Here is a 19,710-nt window from a genome sequence, read left to right as displayed (position 1 = left end):
TTATTTTAATTAGGGCCGGCGGTAAAAAGAGGCGCTAGGGACACTAGCGCGTCCCTAGCGCCTCTTTTTTGACAGGATCGGCGGCTGTCAGCGGGTTTGACAGCCGATGCTCAATTTTGCCGGCGTCTTTCTCGAGCCCACTGACAGCCACGGGTTCGGAAACCGGACGCCGGCAAAATTGAGCGTCCGGTTTTTGACCCACGAGCCTATTTCAATTTCTTTTTTTTTTTTAAACTTTCGGGACCTCCGACTTAATATCGCCATGATATTAAGTCGGAGGGTGCACAGAAAAGCAGTTTTTACTGCTTTTCTGTGCACTTTCCCAGTGCCTGGAGAAATTAGCGACTACCTTTGGGTAGGCGCTAATTTCTGAAAGTAAAATGTGCAGCTTGGCTGCATATTTTACTTTCTGTATCGCGCGGGAATAACTAATAGGGCCATCAACATGCATCTGCATGTTGCGGGCGCTATTAGGTTCGGGGGGGGGGGGGGGTTGGACGCGCGTCCAATCGCGGCGTAACTGTATCGGCCCATTAGTGCTTAGAGGACAGGAAAGGACTGTGGGTCAGAGACACTGTGCTCTATTCCCAGCTCTGATGCAGATTCTTTTGTTGTCACTCTGTTGAGGGCATTCTAAATCAGGTTTGACCTTGGTTAACCAAGCATTGCAGTGCCTAACAAATTTGTCCCCATTTACGTAAGACCAGGGATGTTTTTTGGGGGATGAGAGGGGCCCGAGGCACTACAAAGGTCTCCTTGGAAAAGCTGAGTGAGATTATTGAGGAATAGGTTCAGGATGCTGGCATTAGCTGGGCCCATTTCTTAGTTTCTGCCCTGGTCCCCTATATGTTTAATCATAACAGATAGAAGGCAGAGTTCATGGACCCCAATTCCAAACCTCACACTTCATCCAGGTATTTCCAAGGGAAGAAAGAATGATAAATAAGGGACTTTTAGCCAGATGAATTGAAGTTCGCACTAGGCTCAGCACATCATTATTTCCATTTCAGCTACTAGACAAGTAGTGCTTTTCAGACTTATCCAGCTAAGCAGACCTGCTGCTACATAGCCGGATAAAAATCAGAATATAGACGAACAAGTGCTGCTACTTATCCAGCTAAGTTCAAATTTTTCTAAGTTGCGGCAAAAGGTGCTACTTAGCTGAGTGTCTTAATTTAACCAGATAAATATGCATGATATACCCGTATTTGTACTTCAAATTTTAAAGGGATGTGAATAGAGGTGCATTTACCCCATAAATTGGCTTTTACACAGGTTAAATCAGGGGGTTTTATAACATGCTCATGGTAATGAAATTACCAGATTTACCATCAGTCTATCAGTTTGCCCGGTCTATCTGCAGCTCGTGAATGCCCCCACCTAATCATTTTTTTCACTTTTGAGATATTTACAATCACTTACACCAGAAACAGAGCAGGTGTAAATCTACACAAATAAAAAAAAAAAAGAAGACTTAGGTGCATCACTTTGGCAGGTTTTAAAATAGCAACTTATGCATGTACATCTTGGCCCCACTTCAGAACGTTTGCAGCGTAATGTGCATAAACTGGGATCTGCATGTAAAAACTATTTTGAATATAACATACTCACAAATGCACCTTTTTGTGTGCGCACGTGTACTTTTTGTGCGCACAACTTTTAAAACTTCATCTCTAAACAAGAGGCAAAAGTGGGATCATTTTAGCACATGCTAATGAATGGCATGGGGAATTATTTTCAATGCAGAAAAGTGCATTAAAAGATTAGCACAGTTTTACTTATGTTTTAGCAATGAAACTTCACTTCAATCCCTGAGGCAATTAATGTTTTAACTTCTATTTACTTCTCTGGAAAGTAAATGGAAGAAAAAAAACAAAAGGCGCCAACTATCAACAGACCTGGGAGAGCTAGGTCTATTGATAACTGGGACCCCATAGTTAGGGACCCATAGACCCAGACCCATTTCAAAGATCCTTCACATCTAGGAAGCCAGAGGGAGAGGGATGCCAAAAATCAAAACTTATTCCTCCACCCCAATTTTCTCCCCCATCCCCTACGCCAGGGAATCCCCAAACTCAGTCCTTGAGGGCCGCAAGCCAGGCAGGTTTTCCCACAATGAATATGCATGAGATCTATTTGCATGCATTGCCTTCAGTTTATGCAAACAGATCACGTGCATATTCATTGCGGAAATCAATCAATCTTGAACACCCAATTGGCTTGCAGCTATCAAGGACTGAAATTTGGGGGTCCACTACTCTAAGCTCACCCACCTACTCAAGTCCCCAATATGGCCCCACAATTACCTAAGCCCACTACTGTCCCCATCACCTAATACCTCACTCGCCAACCCCCACACTATGCACCTTATGCTTATCCATGCTGTAGACTTGCTGCTCTCCCTTCTGCCCCAACCATGTTAAAATGGCCAGTGGGACATAAAGGAGCATGCTTCGGGACGGATAAGTATAGAGGGTGGAGGTGTGTGGGATGCTCTGTGATCTGAGCCAGAGGCTCTCTGGCTCAGCAATCCTGCAGCACGTGAGACTGAGCCAGAGAGAGTCTCCAATGTCTAATTCAATGGTTAGATGTAGTAATCAAAATGGAAGTAAGGTTTAGCTTAATTCCACCTCTAACCATTGCAACTAATATCAAACGCTTACTTCCACTACTGTGTGCTATCCATCTCATTTGCTCACTACTTCAGAAAAGTAGTAGTAAAGAATTCAGTGCTAAAAAAGTTTAGCACCAATTTTTTCAGTGTTTTACTACATCAGCCTATTTTGTAATTTATGCCTGCTTCTGCCATATCACAATAATTCAACGTTACAGACTAATTCATAAAACATTCTCTCCTACAGAAGTTTATTTACAGTTAACTGTTTTCCGTAGATAGGATGAATTAGCCATGATCTGTGGGTGACGTCACCTGGCGGCACTAAATAGAAAGCAGGTTGCTTACCTGTAACAGATGTTCTCCGAATTCAGCAGGATATTAGTCCTCACACAATGGTGACAACATTGGATGGAGCTCTGCACGGAATTTTGATCTCAAAGAATCTAGAACTTTCGAACATGCCCTACTGAGCATGTGCAACTGTAGTCATCACCCTGCCCCCTAGGCAGAGTCTCTCAGTCCATAATATAGCTAAATACATGAAAAAAAACCAACTCCAAGGAGAGGTGAATGGATTTGGTGAGGACTAACATCCCACAGTCCTCTGAGAACACCTGTTACAAGTAAGCAACTCTGCTTTCTCAGAGAACAAGCAGGAGGGTAGCCCTCACATATGGGTGGAATCCCAAGCTATAGGCTGTCCAAGCAGGACAAAGCAGAAAACCACACCATGCTGAAAGCACCACCTCTCCCCCCTTTTGCCTGCGAGGCAGCTGACCCACAAAGGGATCTAGGCGGGAAAAGAGTTGGGTTCTACAAAGAGAAAATCATAGAAAGACAGACAAAACCCCCAATAGATAGCAGAGACACCTAAGGCAGGGGAGTGGTGCGAGTACCAACAGAAATATACTCCACATCACGGAAAACATTACAAACAGGGTTTTGAATCAGTAGATCTAGAATCTCCTGGATACAGAAAAAAGTCTAGCGATGTAAACAAGATAAGGACTCTTGTACAATAACCACACGGTTTTCTTTGGTGCTACAAGACGACCGAAAAACCAACTGGGGCTTGAGAATTCCCCCAAAAGAAACTGCAGTTTACTGACATCCGAAGGACAGAATGTGTCTGCAGAAGTGTACTCATGTTTGGCTGATAGGCATAATGGGCAGAAAACCCACGCAACGCTTGGAAGAATAATCACAACAATGGTAGGGTCTGTGACAGACCCTTCGTGCAAAGCAGACAGAGCTAACCAGCAGGACAGTATCAAGGGTTTCAGGGGATGAAAGGCAATCCCTGAACTGGATAGTTAGCCCAAACCCTCAAGCTGGGAGATCTGTAAGGATGGATAACCCTGCCCTTGACAGGGTGCAATGTGGGTGAGCTTCAGATCTATCTACAGGATAGTTCAGGTGAGCAGGAAGACACTTTGGGGAACCTAGTGAAGTGAAAAAAAGCTAAAGGCAGCATTGGCCAGAGCTTAGCAAAAATATAGGAGAAAAAAGGTGTACCTTTTCCCTGCAGGTACACACTAAGATATACCATGAATGCCTTAGCTTTTCTTCTCCTCCTCCTGAAATTACAACTGGAAGTCGGAAGGAGTGAAGAACACAAGGAGGCAACCCAAGCGAATAACTCACTGCTGATTCCAGAAAGGAGTTACTGACCAAGAGAGCCCTCAGCCTGCTTGGAACAGCTGAAACAGAGCAAATTCCAAACGGGAAGAAGTCCAGAAACACTACACTATGAGACAGAAAGCTGGGGTATCACAAGTGCAAACCCCTATCAAACAGGATTTCTTCATGGGCCTGGTAACTAAGGGTACAAGGGCAGGGCAAGGTCAGTCTCGGAACAGATTGCTCCGAACTTGGCTTAGGTATTATATGCTATCATGGCTGTGGTATTACTCCCATTTACTGGACCACGTGCTTCCTTGGAGGAACAGTCGTTCCATGAACCGAGACTCCTCTCCGCAGACTGGGTTATCCCTAAAATGAGGGTGTATAGCTTGCAAGCCACCAAAGAAAAGCATCTCTGTTGCGGGGTCTCTCATCCCCCAATTCCCTCAACCTTGGATATGATGATAGTTTGAAAGGCATACTCGCTAATTAGATGGATTAGACCCCTCCTCACTGAGGTAGGGTCCTGCAGGTGAGAATGACTGGCAATAGTTGCTTTACCAAAAAATGCCCATTGAGCTCAGCAGGTATCAAAGGTGACTCCTGGATGGGAGAAACCCCCCTAATATTCATCGGGAAGCTACTCTGGAATGGCTCCCTCATGAAAGACTTGCTCTGCCTTAGGACGATCTAAGGAGGGTACTATCCCTTGACCAGCTCTCGGAGCCCATGAGGAACAAACAGTGACCACCAATCAGAAGCAGTGACATGCCTTCTCTAGGAAACGGGATAATGAGGGTCACCCCCTTGCAGGGGTGGACAACCAGGCACCCAGAGGGGAATCCATAAGAGTTGCCCTGGAACCCAATTGAATCCCCCCTTCCTGAAGGGACAGGAAAGCAACGGGAATCTGGGCCTCCCAATCCTGAAAAAAACTTGTCAACTCTCCAGTTTAGAGCTGAGTTACAATCACTGAGGTTCAGAAGTGACCAGTCTGCCACTGGCAGCTACCCTCAGATGGGAAATACCACCATGATAATCAATGAAGGGGCCCCAGGAAAAACAGTCAGATGACCGACCGGCTGCTGTCCCCCAACCTGGCCTACAAGGAGATTTAGTGGTGGTCCATCTTCCTCTGAATCTAGGATAGTTTCTTGCTCTGCTATTGGTGAAGGACTGGAAGGAAGTTGCATAATTGAGCAATAAGGTTCTGGAGATTGTACATGAAGTCCTTGAGAACAGCTGGACAACTGGTGGAGATGTGGTGACAGGGGGCGGTAGGGCAGTTGGGCCTCTGCTAGTGAAGCATCATAAGAGGTATGGAGCTGTGTTGGTAGTGATGCTCTTAAAATTTCATGAGTATCTTTTGGTTGAACTGCTAGCAGTGGCAGATGATACATTTTTGCTTGACTTCTTTGAAGTAGTCGATAGCGGAGACATCAGAGAAGGTTGTGGGTCTTCATTAGAAGTTGGCATGTGTGTGGGAAGAAGAGACTCTGCAGTGACTTGCATTGATGAGTCTTCTGATGATCTCTGTTGATTTTTTCTTTGTCACAGCTTGCACTGATAACTTCTATGGTTCGTTCAAGTGCATCGATGAAAAAAAACATGTCAGTCGCTCCAGTGCAATTTTTGTTAAGTGCAGATGGTTTTTGTGTGTTGAGGATATTGACAGAATGCGTTGGGGGCATCAATGATGCGGGCATCAATTAATGCGTCAAACATGTTGACGCATGGTGTGTTAAATGCATCGATGGTTCTTGCACTGAGTGATGCATCAGTGTGTCGACTTCTTTCCCAGACGTTGCTTCGGTACATCTGTCAAGGTATCCTTCGTCAGTGCATCAGAGGGCTTACGTGTTTGATACAGTCTTCTTCAGATGCCATTGATGCATCTGCCTCACTTCATCATGCTGCATTGAAGGTTTTTGCTTTTTGGATTGTACTGCCTCTTTCTGCATCGGTGACTCTTTATGCTTTGGGTTTTGTTGGTGCTTTTTTCAAGTCTAACGACCTGGCCTCTGCATACTCTATGCTTTGCGGTTTGACCAATCTGTCACGCCTCTAACCTGTGGACTCAACCCTGGACTTATTGCTTCTTGAGGATGAAGAGGAATGATTAATCTGTGAGGAAGTCCTGCTGTGACTGGTCATGTTCCAGACCTAGGCAGAGGGAGATAATTCATATCCATACATTTTGGACATGAGGTACCCACAGGCGTAGGCCTTGAATCCACTGGCTGCTTTCCTAGACATAGTTAACTTTTTCTTTTTTTTTTAAGAAATACTGAAAAACGCACTGTTAAGGGTCGCTAAGGTTAGTGAGAAGAATTTTTTTTTTAATTAAATACTGAGGAGTCAGTCAAGGAGAGACTATAACTATATGTTCGATAGTTCGAACAAAAACAGACTGAGGCAATGCCCGCGCAGGAACTCAAAGCTCTACTAGCTTCGAGAGACAATTCCATTCAGTGCCGCCAGATGACATCACTCATAGATCATAGCTAATTCAGCCCTGCTTATCGATAGAAAAAATACCCTCCTTAAATGTCGGGGTTTAGGATTCTAGGACATGTAACCATTTTTTTGGTCCAACTTTTAATATTTGGACTTAAATCGTAATCGTATGTTAATTTTTAGAAAGATCCCACTCTGATCTTGTGTAAGTCATTTATATCACTCCTGTGTCCATATTTCTTTCTACCCACTGGAAGTTGTCATGCAACTAAAGCACCAAAAGCTATCAACCCTTGCACTCTCGAACTGGCTGCATGCATTTTTCTGGAGTGATAGGATTATATATAGCATACTGAACATGAACTATAGTATATATTTTGTAAATATTTTCTCTCTCTCTCTCTTTCTCTATATATATAGTTCATATCTATATCTCTATATCTCTATCTATCTTTCTCTCTATATATAGTTCATATCTATCTCTATATATATATAATCTATATCTATATATATTTTAGATCAAAATACACTTGTTATATTACTTCATTTCCCAGTCTCAGATCATTAATTTATCAAGGGTGCAACAAAACCTGATCTTCCAGGATTAACACCGACACAGGGAATTGGGAATTGGGCAAGACTACCCAATTCCCAGGTCCAGCTTTTGCTCTCTGGATCAGCCCAAGCTGGAAATACTGCAGTGGCAGTACTCACAGCCCCCAGGCAGAGTGAGCCCTAGTCCAGGGGTGGTCAATTCCAGACCTCAAGAGCCACAAACAGGCCTGGTTTTCAGGATATCTACAATGAATACACATGAGAGATTTTCATGCACTGCTTCCACTGTATGCAAATCTCTCGTGTGCATATTCATCGTGGGTATCCTGAAAAGCTGGCCTGTTTGGTCACTAAGTGTTTCCGTTATGTGACTAATTAGGGCAGGGGTGGCTGATCTTCAAGAGCCTCAAACAGTTAATGTCAACTGAGGTCCAGAAGTAGCTGAGGTGTGTGGTTCCCAGTGAGAAGTGTCACTCTGATGGGTGGGATGAGTTGGGGCAAGTAGGGGGAAAAATATATAAAATGGGAGAAAAGCCCTGGGGAGTTGTAAATTAAGTTTCATGGTATTTAACCCCAATAGAAGCAGTTTCCAATGGAGCTGGAAGCCCAAAAAGGAGCAGGAGGAAACTGGCAGAGTAATTTAAAAAAAGTGTTTGCAATCTACCTCCACGAGACAAAAAGTGCAATTGCTTATCTGTTATAAAATCACTCAACAGAAGCAACACCGCTCGATAGTTAACTCACGCAAGCACAGTGTGAACACTATAAGAGAGGGAAATAGTATCTTAACTATTCACCACAACCATATGTTAAACTAGACTGGAGACAATATCATAGGCGAAGTGCTCACAATCAGTTCTCGATCTGCTGTCTCTCGCCCCCAATGGGCCGCAGGCAGTAATCAGCCTGTGAGCTCAAATAATTTTTAATCATTTATTGTCTCCTGTTTACCCAACCCTCACTCCAAAGAACATCTTTTATTTAATCAAATAGTCTTTAAACCATTAAAGTGCAAAGTTATATATGTGCAAAGTTATATATGAGTGAAATATATGAGCTGTTTTGATAACTTTGCACTTTAATGGTTTAAAGACTATTTGATTAAATAAAAGATGTTCTTTGGAGTGAGGGTTGGGTAGACAGGAGACAATAAATGATTAAAAATTATTTGAGCTCACAGGCTGATTACTGCCTGCGGCCCATTGGGGGCGAGAGACAGCAGATCGAGAACTGATTGTGAGCACTTCGCCTATGATATTGTCTCCAGTCTAGTTTAACATATGGTTGTGGTGAATAGTTAAGATACTATTTCCCTCTCTTATAGTGTTCACACTGTGCTTGCGTGAATTGCTTATCTGTTAACAGGTATTCTCCTAGGACAGCAGGATGTTAGTCCTTACATGTAGATGGGTGACATAGGATGGAGCCTGGCACGGAAAACTTTTGTCAAAGTTTCTAGAAGCTTTGACATGCACATTGAGCATGCTCAGCCTGCTATCTGCTCATCCATGCGAGGTTCCCCCCTTCAGTCTCATAATATAGAAAAATATGAGCAAAAAAATAAAACAAACTGGAAGGAGAACCCAACTCTGTGGGGAGGCGGGTGGGATTCCTGAGGACTAACATCCCGCTGTCCTAGGAGAACACCTGCTACAGGTAAGCAACCGCACTTTCTCCTAGGACAAGCAGGATGGTAGTCCTCACATGTGAGCAAGTACCAAGCTCCGGACTGTCCTTGCCATCAAGGAGACCAATAGTGATCGAACAAGGTGTCAACAGGCACAACTGTGACACTGTAGGTTGGCTGAAGACTGTCTGGTTCTCACATAAGCACGGACAGGCAGAGTTTGGTTCATGACTGGAACAGTTGCGCAGGACGGACTGACCGAAGGCACTGCCCTGACATCCATCCTAATCCAAGCAGTAATGCAAAACTACATGATCGTAGAAGAACCTTGTGAGGGTGGATACGTCACCAGGGTGAGCCAAAGTAATCCTCACCTGGGAAGTTATATTCCTGGTGGAGAACTTCAGATCGCAGGACCACAGTGGCTCAAAGGAAGAGGGCATGAGCTGTGCCAAGACAACGTTGAAATCCCAGGATGCAACAGGAGGCCGAAGGGGGGCTTCAGCTGGAAACAGCCTACTAAAGGTTGCACGGAGGCGGGTGCGCCAGCAAACCCTCGATGGTACGTGTTGACAGCGCTAAGGTGGACCCCGACTGAGCTGGTTTGAAGCTCAGACTCTGAAAGGTGCCACAGGAAGTCCAACAGTCTAGGGAGAGGGCATGAGAAAGGATTAAAGTCATGCCCCGCACACCAGATGGAAAACCTTTTCCACTTTAAACTGTAGGTCATCCTGGTGGAAGGCTTCCGAGACACCACCAGTACCTGGGAGACAGAGTCAGAGTGCCAGGGGCTGAAGGACTACGTGCTTAACATCCTTGCTGTCAGCGCCAATGCCTGAAGGTTCGGATGGCACAGGTGTCCCAATTCTGGGAGATTTAGGTTGGGCGCCATCCCCAGCTGGATGGGTGGCTGTACCACTAGGTCCTGAAGAAGTGGAAACAAGACCTGTCGAGGCCAAAAGGAGGCCACAAGTATCATGGTCCCTCCGTCCTGTTGAATTTTCAGTAATATCTTCAAGAGGAGTGGCAGAGGAGGGTAGGCATATAGCAGACCCTTTCCCCAGTGGAGGGAGCAGGCCAGATGCACGGCCCAAACCACAGGGAGCAGAACTTGCTCACTTTGCAATTGTGGGGGGGGAGGCGAACAGGTCCACCTCTGGTGTGCCCCATCGGCGAAATAGTTTGGCCACTATCTCCGGGTTGAGGGACCACTCGTGAGGCTGGAAGGAGCAGTTTAGGCGGTTCACCAGCACATTTAGATGTCTCGGCAGGTACATGGCTCGCAGGGACATCCCTTGGGACAGGGCCCAAGTCCACACTTGCACCGCCTCCAGACAGATCAGAAACGAGCTCGTGCCGCCCTGCTCGTTGATATACCACATGGCCACATGGCTACTTGGGTGTCTGTCCGAATCAGGACTTCCCTGTGCAACAACTGGTCTCTGAACGCCCACAAAACGTAGCAGATCGCTCGAAGCTCCAGGAAGTTTGATAGCAGGCTTTGGAGGTGGTCCAGAGACCTTGCGTGAGGATTCCATTCACATGGGTCCCTCAGCCTCGAGGGGAGGCATCGGCTGTAAGGATCACCTGAGGCGAAGCAGCTTGGAAGGGGGTCCCCCCCCCTTTCCAAGTTGGAGAGGTCTTCCCATCAGGCCAGAGACACCCACAGCGGGTCCGTGACTGCGACAGGAGTCTCAAGGTCCTGGCAGGCCTTTCACCATTGGGACCATAGGGTCCATTGAGCCCTCCGCATGCACAAGCAGGTGAGAGGGGTCACATGGACGAAAGCAGCCATGTGGCTTAGCAGGCGGAGCAGAAGGTGGGCAGATACCCTCTGGCTATTCCGTATGAGTGTGGACAGCGAGGTGAGGGCAAGAGCCTGATCTCTGGGCAGAAATGCCCTCGCTTGTGCCATGTCTAATCTGGATCCTATGAAGTCCAGCTGGAGCGAAGGGCAGAGATGAGACTTGGCGTATTTGATAACAAACCCTAAAGTCTGTAGTGTCTGCACAGTTAGGGCCAGAGTACTCAAGGCACCTGCACTGGAATCAATCTTGACCAACCAGTTATCTAGGTACAGGAAGACATGTACCGACTGATGTCTGAGACAGGCTGCCACCACTGCCAAGCATTTGGTGAAGACGGAAGGGGCTGAGGCCAACCTGAAAGGCAGCACCCTGTACTGGTAATGGGCTTTCCCTTCCATGAAGCAGAGGTAATTCTGGTGGCTGGGGAAGATGGCTATGTGAGCGTAAGCCTCTTTGAGATCGAGGGAGCAAAGCCAGTCTCCTCTTCTGAGGAGTGGGATCAGCGTGCCCAGAGAGACCATCTTTAACTTTTCTCTTGCGAGAAACTTGTTCAACACCCTGCGGTCGAAGATGGGCTGCCATTCTTCTTTGGGATGAGGAAATACCTTGAATAGAACCCTCGGCCCTACTGATGGCAAGGGACCGGTTCTACAGCGCCCACTACAAGGAGGGCAGAGAGTTCCATCTGAAGTATGTCCCACGATGGACATGGGAGAGGGTCTCTGGGAGCCGGCTGAAGTGTAGACGGTACCACCGACGAATGATAGAGAGGACCCAGCAATCCGATGTGATCTCTTCCTAGCGGTGTGCGAAACCCAGGAGCCTGCCTCCGACGCTCCCTTGCTGCCAGTCAAAAGCCTGTGGTTGGGGCTTACTGGGGCACCGGCTGGGGTCTAGCGCTGACTGTTGGCAACGGCAGTCACTGCATCTGGTACGAGGTGAGCGAGCCCTGGAGGCCAGAGAATAATATTTCCTCTGCCTGTAAAAGGGCTTCCAGGATCCTGGCCTAGAGGCCGCTAGCGGAAAGGGTGTCATGATGGTCCTTCAATTGCGCTACCGCATCCCAGACTTTATCCCCAAATAGGTTTTCACCTGTATAGGGGAGATCAGCTAGCCTGTCTTGGACCTCCGGCCAGAGGCTATGAGTCATGCCATTCATCTGGTGCAGATGCCCACCGCAGTTACGTGGGCTGCTGTCTCAAAGACATCATAGGTGGATCGCACCTCATGCTTTCCAGCCTCGACCAAGCAGGACAATGGCCGAGAGGGCCTCCTGCTGTTGTTGGGGCAAGCCCTCCCTAAAGTCCTGCACTCATTTCCAGAGATTGTGGTTATAATGGGTCATGTATAGCCGATAGTAGGCAATGCGGGCCACCAGCATGGCGCCTTGGAAGACTTTCCTCCCCAAGGCGTCCATCTTCCTGTGCTCTTGTCCCGGGGGGCCGGAGTCATGGGTGCGGGAGCGTCGGGACTTCAAGGCAGACTCCACGACCACTGACTAATGGGGGAGGTGCCGCTTCTCAAACCCCATAGCCTGGCTGCACCAAGTAGGTGGCAGCAGCCTTTCTATTGACGGGGGGGGGGGGGGGGGGGGGAAGAGATAGAAAAGGGGTGCTCCCACATCCAAAGAAGGTGGTCCTTGAAGATGTCATCAATGGGAGCCACCACAATCTCCTTAGGAGAGTCAAACTGGAGAACGTCCAGCATTTTATGTCATGCGTCCTCCTCCGTGAGCAGTTGAAAGGGTATGGCTTCAGCCATGGCCCTGACAAATCCTGCAAAAGACAGGTCTTCAGGGAGCACCCGGTGTCACTCTTCCGGTGGCGAGGGATCCGAGAGGGGTCATCCGAATAAAATGGAGGATGACTCCATGGAGTCATCACCCCAAGGGTCATAAGGCCCTTCCCTCCTCACTTGGTCCAATGTGCTGTGGGTGAGGTCCTTGAAGGGCATCGGTCCTGAGCTCCAATGGCTTCGGAGGCCTCAAGGGCACAGCGGGATTCGACGGTTCCCCTGCATCGAGGGGAAGAGAGGCCGCAGGAGGCCAGAAGGACCCAGTAGGGGCTCGGGAAACCGTGGCCAAGGGAATATGGTATCAGCCACATCTTCCTAAATGGAGAATCAGAGGACCAGGATCACTTCAGTGGAGGGCATCGGTGGCTGCTGGGGAACAGAGGGTCCCTTGGGCACCGGCTGCATCACAAGGGAACCCAGGAGAGTGTTCAAACGCTCTAGCAGGGGTGCTAGCACTGATGGTGGAAGTTTGGGCACCGGCAGTTCAACACTCTGGAGAGCTTTGAGCACCACAGACTGCACCCTGCGGTCCAACTCCTCCTGAAAGTCCAGAGTGGCCAGGACTGAGGGAGGGGGGATGAGGCATTACCGGCTCTTCCTTGGGTCTCCTAGGCGGCACGGTGCCCGGCACCAATATCGGTGGGGAACGCCTAGGACTACCGGGGGCATCGGGGGGATGGGGCCTCTGATGGCCGCTCTTGCTTTGGTGGCGGCCCGGCAGATGACAGTGCTGCCCCGGAACAAAAGCCGTGCATAGAAGGTGATTGGTGGCGATGCTTGCGGGAACTCCCTCTGTGCTCGGCCCGGTTTTTCCCCAGTGCTGAGGAAGCAGATGATCCTGATGGAGGTACTGGCAAGAGGAACAACCAGGGGAAGTGTGTCGAGGGGCTCCCTGCGACCTCTCAGCATCGACTGAGCCGACGCAGGTGTAGAAGGAGTGGACTTTGGGCCCTGAAAAGTTTCTCCATCTTATCAAGGCGCACCCGATGGCCTGTACAGGTCATCTGGTCACACAGACTGCAGAGGCCCCCAGGCAGAGGATGCAAACCTCAGGCAGCTCTGTGATAGACATAGGAACTGGGGGCACAGATGAAAACCGGTTGATGCCATGAACAAACGCCCGGTATGTGGTCGATGACCAGCGGTCACTGTGAGGCAAGGAGTCTGGAATTAACCACAAAATTGGAAAAAGGTAATAGAAAAAACCTACCACACCAAGGAGGCACCAACCACGAAGGGGGACCAGACGAGGAAAAATCGGGAAAAACCCGAAAGTTATCGAGAAAAATAAGGAAAAATTCAGAGCTCCACAAACCGCAAGGCAACTGCACTGCAGAAAAGAAGAGACTGAAGGGGGACTTCGCGTGGACAGCAGCAGGCTCAATGTGCTGGTCAAAGCTTCTAGAAACTGACAAACATTTTTCATGCCAGATTCCATCCTATGATGCCACCCACCTACATGTGAGGACTACCATCCTGCTTGTCCTAGGAGAAAGCATGGGAACAAGTCTGAATTTAGACAAGTGTAAAATTGTGAAAATATTGCTAAAAATAAATAAATAAAAAGTTAATCAATTCAGGTACTTACCTAAAGAATATTAATGCATTCTGAAAAAATACAGCCAATCCTGGGTACACAGGAAAATCTTGAAAAACAAAAAAATGATTTAATAAAAAGCTAAAGGAAACACAATTTTTGCTGCATTCTTGGACAGTAACTGGCATGTGTGTGCTATCAGACAACAGCTCAGCAGTACCCAGATGTATTTACAACCGATAAGATTCTATCAAAGATTTACAAACACTCATTTTACTTTTGAAATTCAACAGAAATCAAACTAGAAACCAAAAAAAACAAAAACTATTTTATTTTTAAGTCAATGCTGCTAACTGAAAATCAATGATTTATTCATAAAAATAGCAACAGTGCTGCTGCAGTATCCTTGCTACACAATAAAAAACAAATTCTTACTTTGTGTGACATATGCTCCAAAAAGGATCCACATGGAAGCAATAAGTGACCCAAACATTAGCATGAAACCAATGAAGAGCCAGATCCGAGCACCTGTTGGAAATATAAGTGTTAACGTTACGCTTTTAAAAACAGAAGGTATTAAAGTAGTACTAAGACAATACCAATATGGTAATACATTTAGATAGGACATAAATGAAACCATGGTAAAACGAACTCTGTTGGATCTTTTTGGGAATGTACAGTTTTCAAGGATCTTCTGCAAGAACAGTACATTTTCAGAACAGTCTTTTCCTCGGTTCAGGCATGCCCTATCACGTCCCTCACAGTCTAAACAGATCTAGCTTTCTAGTTAAGACAAGAAAGATCTCCATTACTACAGAGGAAATCCCCTCCCCCCCATAATTTCAGAACACACTGGCATGCAAACCAGCACTACCAGTTTCAAAGATTCCTGGAATCCAGGTTAGGTTTACCTGTCCTTCCAAGGCATCCATCACTGTAGCTATCACCTCGCACTTGGGCGTTTGACACAGCATTTATCCTACAAGAAATAATTTAAATTTAACAAAAATCCTTTCCTCCTAAGCTCCACTTCAGAAAAACGTATTGCTTATACACCATGATTTTTTATTCACGCAATTAGTTTTTGTTGTAACTATGCAGGTTCTTGATTGTAAAATGTGTTTGCAAGTTGAAATGGTTAAGGGAGTTAAAGATAAGGTGTGGGTGTTATCTAAAAAATGAGCATTTAATACTGCAGCATTCCCCTTCCCTAGGATTAAAAAAAAATAAATTTCCATATAAGTTTGAGACTACCAACTCTACTGGTCAAAATCAGTTACTGTACAGCAATAGTAAAACAAAGCTCAGGATGTGTTTTCCTTCATCAGCACACAACAGAATAGTCACTGTAATGATGTCCACTATCAACCAAAGAAACCTCACATCTTATATTTTGCATTTTCTCTGCACAGTAACCGCGTGTGTTCAAAGATGACCTTTCCCTGCATACCAAGCTGTTCTAAGATGAATGTCATAAAAGGAAAATAAGTCATTTCCACAAATTTAACCTGTCACCAGAAGGATATTTACTGAATTGGACACAAGAATCTGGCCCCTTTGATTACACAGTAATAAAACAAGAGATTAGTCATATGAAGCAGAAAAGAATTCTGCTTTGCTCAATATTGGTGGTAAACATTTAAGATTTAAACACTATAAATGCCCCAAGCTAGAATCAATTCCTCTCTGGAGATTAGAGAGAGCTTAATGAGGTAGTTCCATTCATTACATGATCACATTAACTTTAGGGAGTCAAGATTAATACACTAGACAATTTGTTGCAATCAGGTTCTGCTGCAACTGCTTAAGGGGTAGATTTTATAACATGTGCATGTGGTTCCTGGCGGGCACATGGACGCACTGATTTCATAACATGTGCGCCTGCGTGCACGTTATAAAATCGGGTGGCTGCACGTGCATGTGCGCAACGGGGGGGCGTGTGGAGCAAGGCGATAATTACTGCCGCCGAATATCCACGCCTCATTAGACGAGCCCTCTGAAGGGCCAAACTGTAAGACAAAATAGAGTTGGATCCTCATGAAGGATTGGACCTCGCTGGTGCAGGTACCTGTGCAGTAGGAGGCACAGGGGGGTCTCCACCAGAAGGACTAATCCCTGTGGCGCTCGATCCTGTGAATGACTCTGCCTAGCAGGGGCCACAGAAAGAAGGCATATAGTAAGTCCTCTTCTGGACAGGTCTGAACAAGGGCGTCGATCCCCAGAGACTGCTTATCTCTTCTATGACAAAAGAATCGGGAAGCCTTTGCATTCTGAGATACAGGCAGCAGGTCGATGGACAGGAGGCCCCAGCGATCTACCAGCAGCTGAAAGGCTCTAGCTAACAATGCCCATTTTCTTGGATCCAGACTCTCCCTGCTTAGAAAGTCTGCTCTGATGTTGTCTTTTCCTGCAATGTGGGAGATTGAGATCATTTGTAGATTCAATTCTGCCCATTCCATAAAGGAGACACTTGCTGGCTCTTCGTTCCACCTGGCGGTTGATATAGGCTACCATTGTTTTGTCCAATATTATGCAGACCGCCTGACCCTGGAGGATGTGGCTGAATTTCAGACACACCAATCTGACTGCTTGGGCTTCCAGGCGGTTTATATTCCAGCGTGCTTCTTCCTTGGTTCAACGCCCCTGAGCCGTCAGTTCCTGACAGTGAGCTCCCCAACCTTGGAGGCTCACGTCTGTTGTGAGAACCAGCCAGTTCGGCGGGGACAGGCTTACACCCTGGAGCTTCCTGTAGCCACCACTGGAGCAGAGAACATACTTGCATCAGTAGGAGGCGGCGAATCGAATTGTGTTGAGACAATGGGTTCCAACATGACAGCAGGGAGAGTTGAAGTGGTCGATGTGTGCCCTTGCCCATGGTAATACCTCCAGGGTTGATGCCATCAAACAGATGACCTGAAGATAACGCCACACCTTGGGGTTGATCACGTTTGTCAACTGACACACTTGGAATATCAACTTCCTTAAACGCAAGGGCAGGAGGAAGACCTTGCCCTACTTGGTGTCAAACCGGACTTCCAGATATTCCAAGGACTAGGAGGGCTTAAGACTGCTTTTGTCCATGTTTATGACTCAACCAAGCTCCTGAAGCAGGGACGTCACACTGCTGGTCACCCAGAAACTCTCTTCTAATGATTTCACCCGGATCAACCAGTCATCCAAGTATGGGTGCACCAGGACTCCTCCTTTCCTCAGTGCCGCAGCCATGACCACCATAATCTTGGAAAATGTTCTGGGGGATGTGGCCAGGCTGAAGGGCAGCGCCTGGAACTGATAATGGCAGCCCAGTACACCAGTGTTTCCTACCCTTAAGGGATCTTGCTGGATTGGAAGGTAGGCCTCGGAAAGGTCCAGGGAGGTTAAGAACTCTCCTGGTTGTATAGCCATTATGACAAAGCGTAGAGTTTACATGTGGAAATGAATTACTCGTGTCTGTTGACACTCTTGAGGTCCAGGATGGGAGTGAAAGAAATGCTCCTCTGGGGCAGCCATGGGCAGGATGCTGAGTCCATCTCTCAACACTAAGGAAAATGAAATTATCAGGTAAGTAATTTCTCCATTCCTAGCGTGTAGCCAGATAGACTCAGGACCAATGGGATGTACAAAAGCTACTCCCTGACAGGGCGGGAGACTGCCCGTGGCCCACTTAATGCTGCCCTTGCGAAGGCTGTGTCTTCTTGGGCCTGAACATCCAGGCGGTAGAACCTGGAGAAGGTGTGTATGGAGGACCACGTTGCCACTCGACAGATCTCGGTGGGCAACAGTAGCTTGGTTTCTGCCCAAGAGACTGCCTGGGCCCTCGTAGAATGAGCCTTAACCTGTAGTGGTAAGGGCTTTCCTGCCTCTATGTTGATCCAGCGGGCTATGGTCGCCCGCGAGGCTGCTTCTCCTTGTTTCTTCCCGCTGTGAAGAACGAACAAGCGATCCGTTTTGCGCACCAGTTCTGATCTTTCCAGGTACCACACTAGGAGTCTGCCAACATTTAGATGGCAAAGGCGGCGTGAGTCTTCAGAGCCCTTATGTTCGTCCGGAGATGGCTTGGTTCAAGCGAAACTCGGAAACCACTTTCAGTAGAAAGGAGGGAACGGTGCACAGCTGTATGGTTACAGGACTAAACCTAAGGAACGGTTCCCGACAGGATAGTGCCTGTAGTTCAGAGGTGCGATGAGCTGAACATATTGCCACCAGGAATACCATCTTCAATGTTAAGAGGCGTAGTGACAGACCATGCATTGGTCTGAAGGAAGCCCCTGCTAGGAAGTCTAATACTAGATTGAGATTATATAGAGGCACCGACCACTTTAGGGGTGGTGGGAGTTGTTTAACCCCTTTCAGGAAACGGGACAAATCCGGATGGGTTGATAGGGGGGTACCGTCCACTTCGGCTCTGAAGCAGGACAGTGCGGCTACTTGAACCTTGAGGGAGTTGAGAGACAACCCCTTCTTCATACCATCCTGTAGGAACTCCAAAATCATGGGGATCTTGGCTGTCCGCGGGAGCATCCCGTGGTTCTTGCACCAGGCTTCGAACACTCTTCAGATCCGTATGTATGACAGGGATGTGGAGAACTTGCGCACTCAGAGCAGGGTGTCAATCACGGCCTTTGAGTAACCACGCTTCTTCAGGCAAGTCCTCTCAAGGGCCAGACCGTAAGAGAGAATAGACGGATCTTCATGAAGAATCGGGCCTGCTGGAGAAGGTCCCTTTGTGGAGGAAGGCACAGAGGGTTCCCCGCAAGGAGTCTTTGCACGTCTGAGTACCATGATCATCTTGGCCAATCCGGGGTCACTAGTAGAACTAGTCCCCAGTGATGTTCTATCTTGCAGATGTCCTTGCCCAGTAGCGGCCATGGGGGGGAAGGCATACAGTAAGTCTTCCTCTGGCTAAGTCTGGACAAGATGGTCGATCACTTGGGAATGTGGCTCTTGTCTGCGGCTGAAGAACCTGGGGACTTGGGCACTGAGATGGTTGGCCAGTAGATCCATGGCTGGGAGGCCCCAGTGATTTACTATCAGTTGGAAGGCTGTGGTCAACAGCATCCATTCTCCCATGTCCAGGCTCTCTCTGCTGAGACATTGTCTTTTCCCGCGATGTGGGAGGCCGAGATCCCTTGTAGGTTTATCTCTGCCCATGCCATGAGAGAATCCATCTCCAGAGACACCTGGTTCCTCCCTGGCGGTTGATGTAAGCACCGTTGTAGCGTTGTCCGACATTACTCGAATTGCTTTGCCTCAGAGTCTGTGGCTGAATCGCAGGTACACTAGTCTGACTCCTTGAGCTCGAGCTGTGTTTAAAAAAAGGATTGGATAAGTTCTTGGAGGAGAAGTCCATTACCTATTAATTGACTTAGATAATAACCACCGCTATTACTAGCAACAGTAACATGGAATAGACTTAGTTTTTGGGTATTTGCCAGGTTCATATGGCCTGGATTGGCCACTGTTGGAAACAGGATGCTGGGCTTGATGGACCCTTGGTCTGACCCAGTATGGCATGTTCTTATGCTTCCAGGCGGTTTATGTTCCATTCCGCCTCGTCCTTGTTCCATTGTCCCTGGGCCGTGAGTTCCTGACAGTGGGCTCCCCACCCTCGCAGGCTCGCATCTGTGGTGAGCATGGTCCAGTTCGGTGGGGAACTCCTCTGCTTAGGTGGTCTTCCTGTAGCCACCACTGG

At 47.4% G+C, this 19,710-nt stretch overlaps 1 protein-coding gene across 3 annotated transcripts in view; it reads right to left on the bottom strand.

Annotated features, from left to right (window-relative positions):
• Nucleotides 1–19,710, bottom strand: part of TMEM50B (transmembrane protein 50B) — a 61,095-nt gene that overhangs the window by 8,625 nt on the left and 32,760 nt on the right. For all 3 annotated transcript variants that reach the window (XM_029603553.1, XM_029603555.1, XM_029603554.1), the window contains exons 4-6: nucleotides 14,930–14,997; nucleotides 14,454–14,546; nucleotides 14,070–14,127 (exon numbers count right to left, since the gene is read on the bottom strand). In XM_029603553.1, the coding sequence (XP_029459413.1) occupies nucleotides 14,070–14,127; nucleotides 14,454–14,546; nucleotides 14,930–14,997 (219 nt within the window). The remainder of the gene's footprint in view (nucleotides 1–14,069; nucleotides 14,128–14,453; nucleotides 14,547–14,929; nucleotides 14,998–19,710) is intronic.

The sequence above is a fragment of the Rhinatrema bivittatum genome, chromosome 5, assembly GCF_901001135.1.
Source record: "Rhinatrema bivittatum chromosome 5, aRhiBiv1.1, whole genome shotgun sequence".
NCBI classification, from domain to species: Eukaryota; Metazoa; Chordata; class Amphibia; order Gymnophiona; family Rhinatrematidae; genus Rhinatrema; species Rhinatrema bivittatum.
The sequence above is the reverse complement of the archived record's forward strand: the minus strand, read 5'-3'. Positions and strand labels throughout refer to the sequence as shown.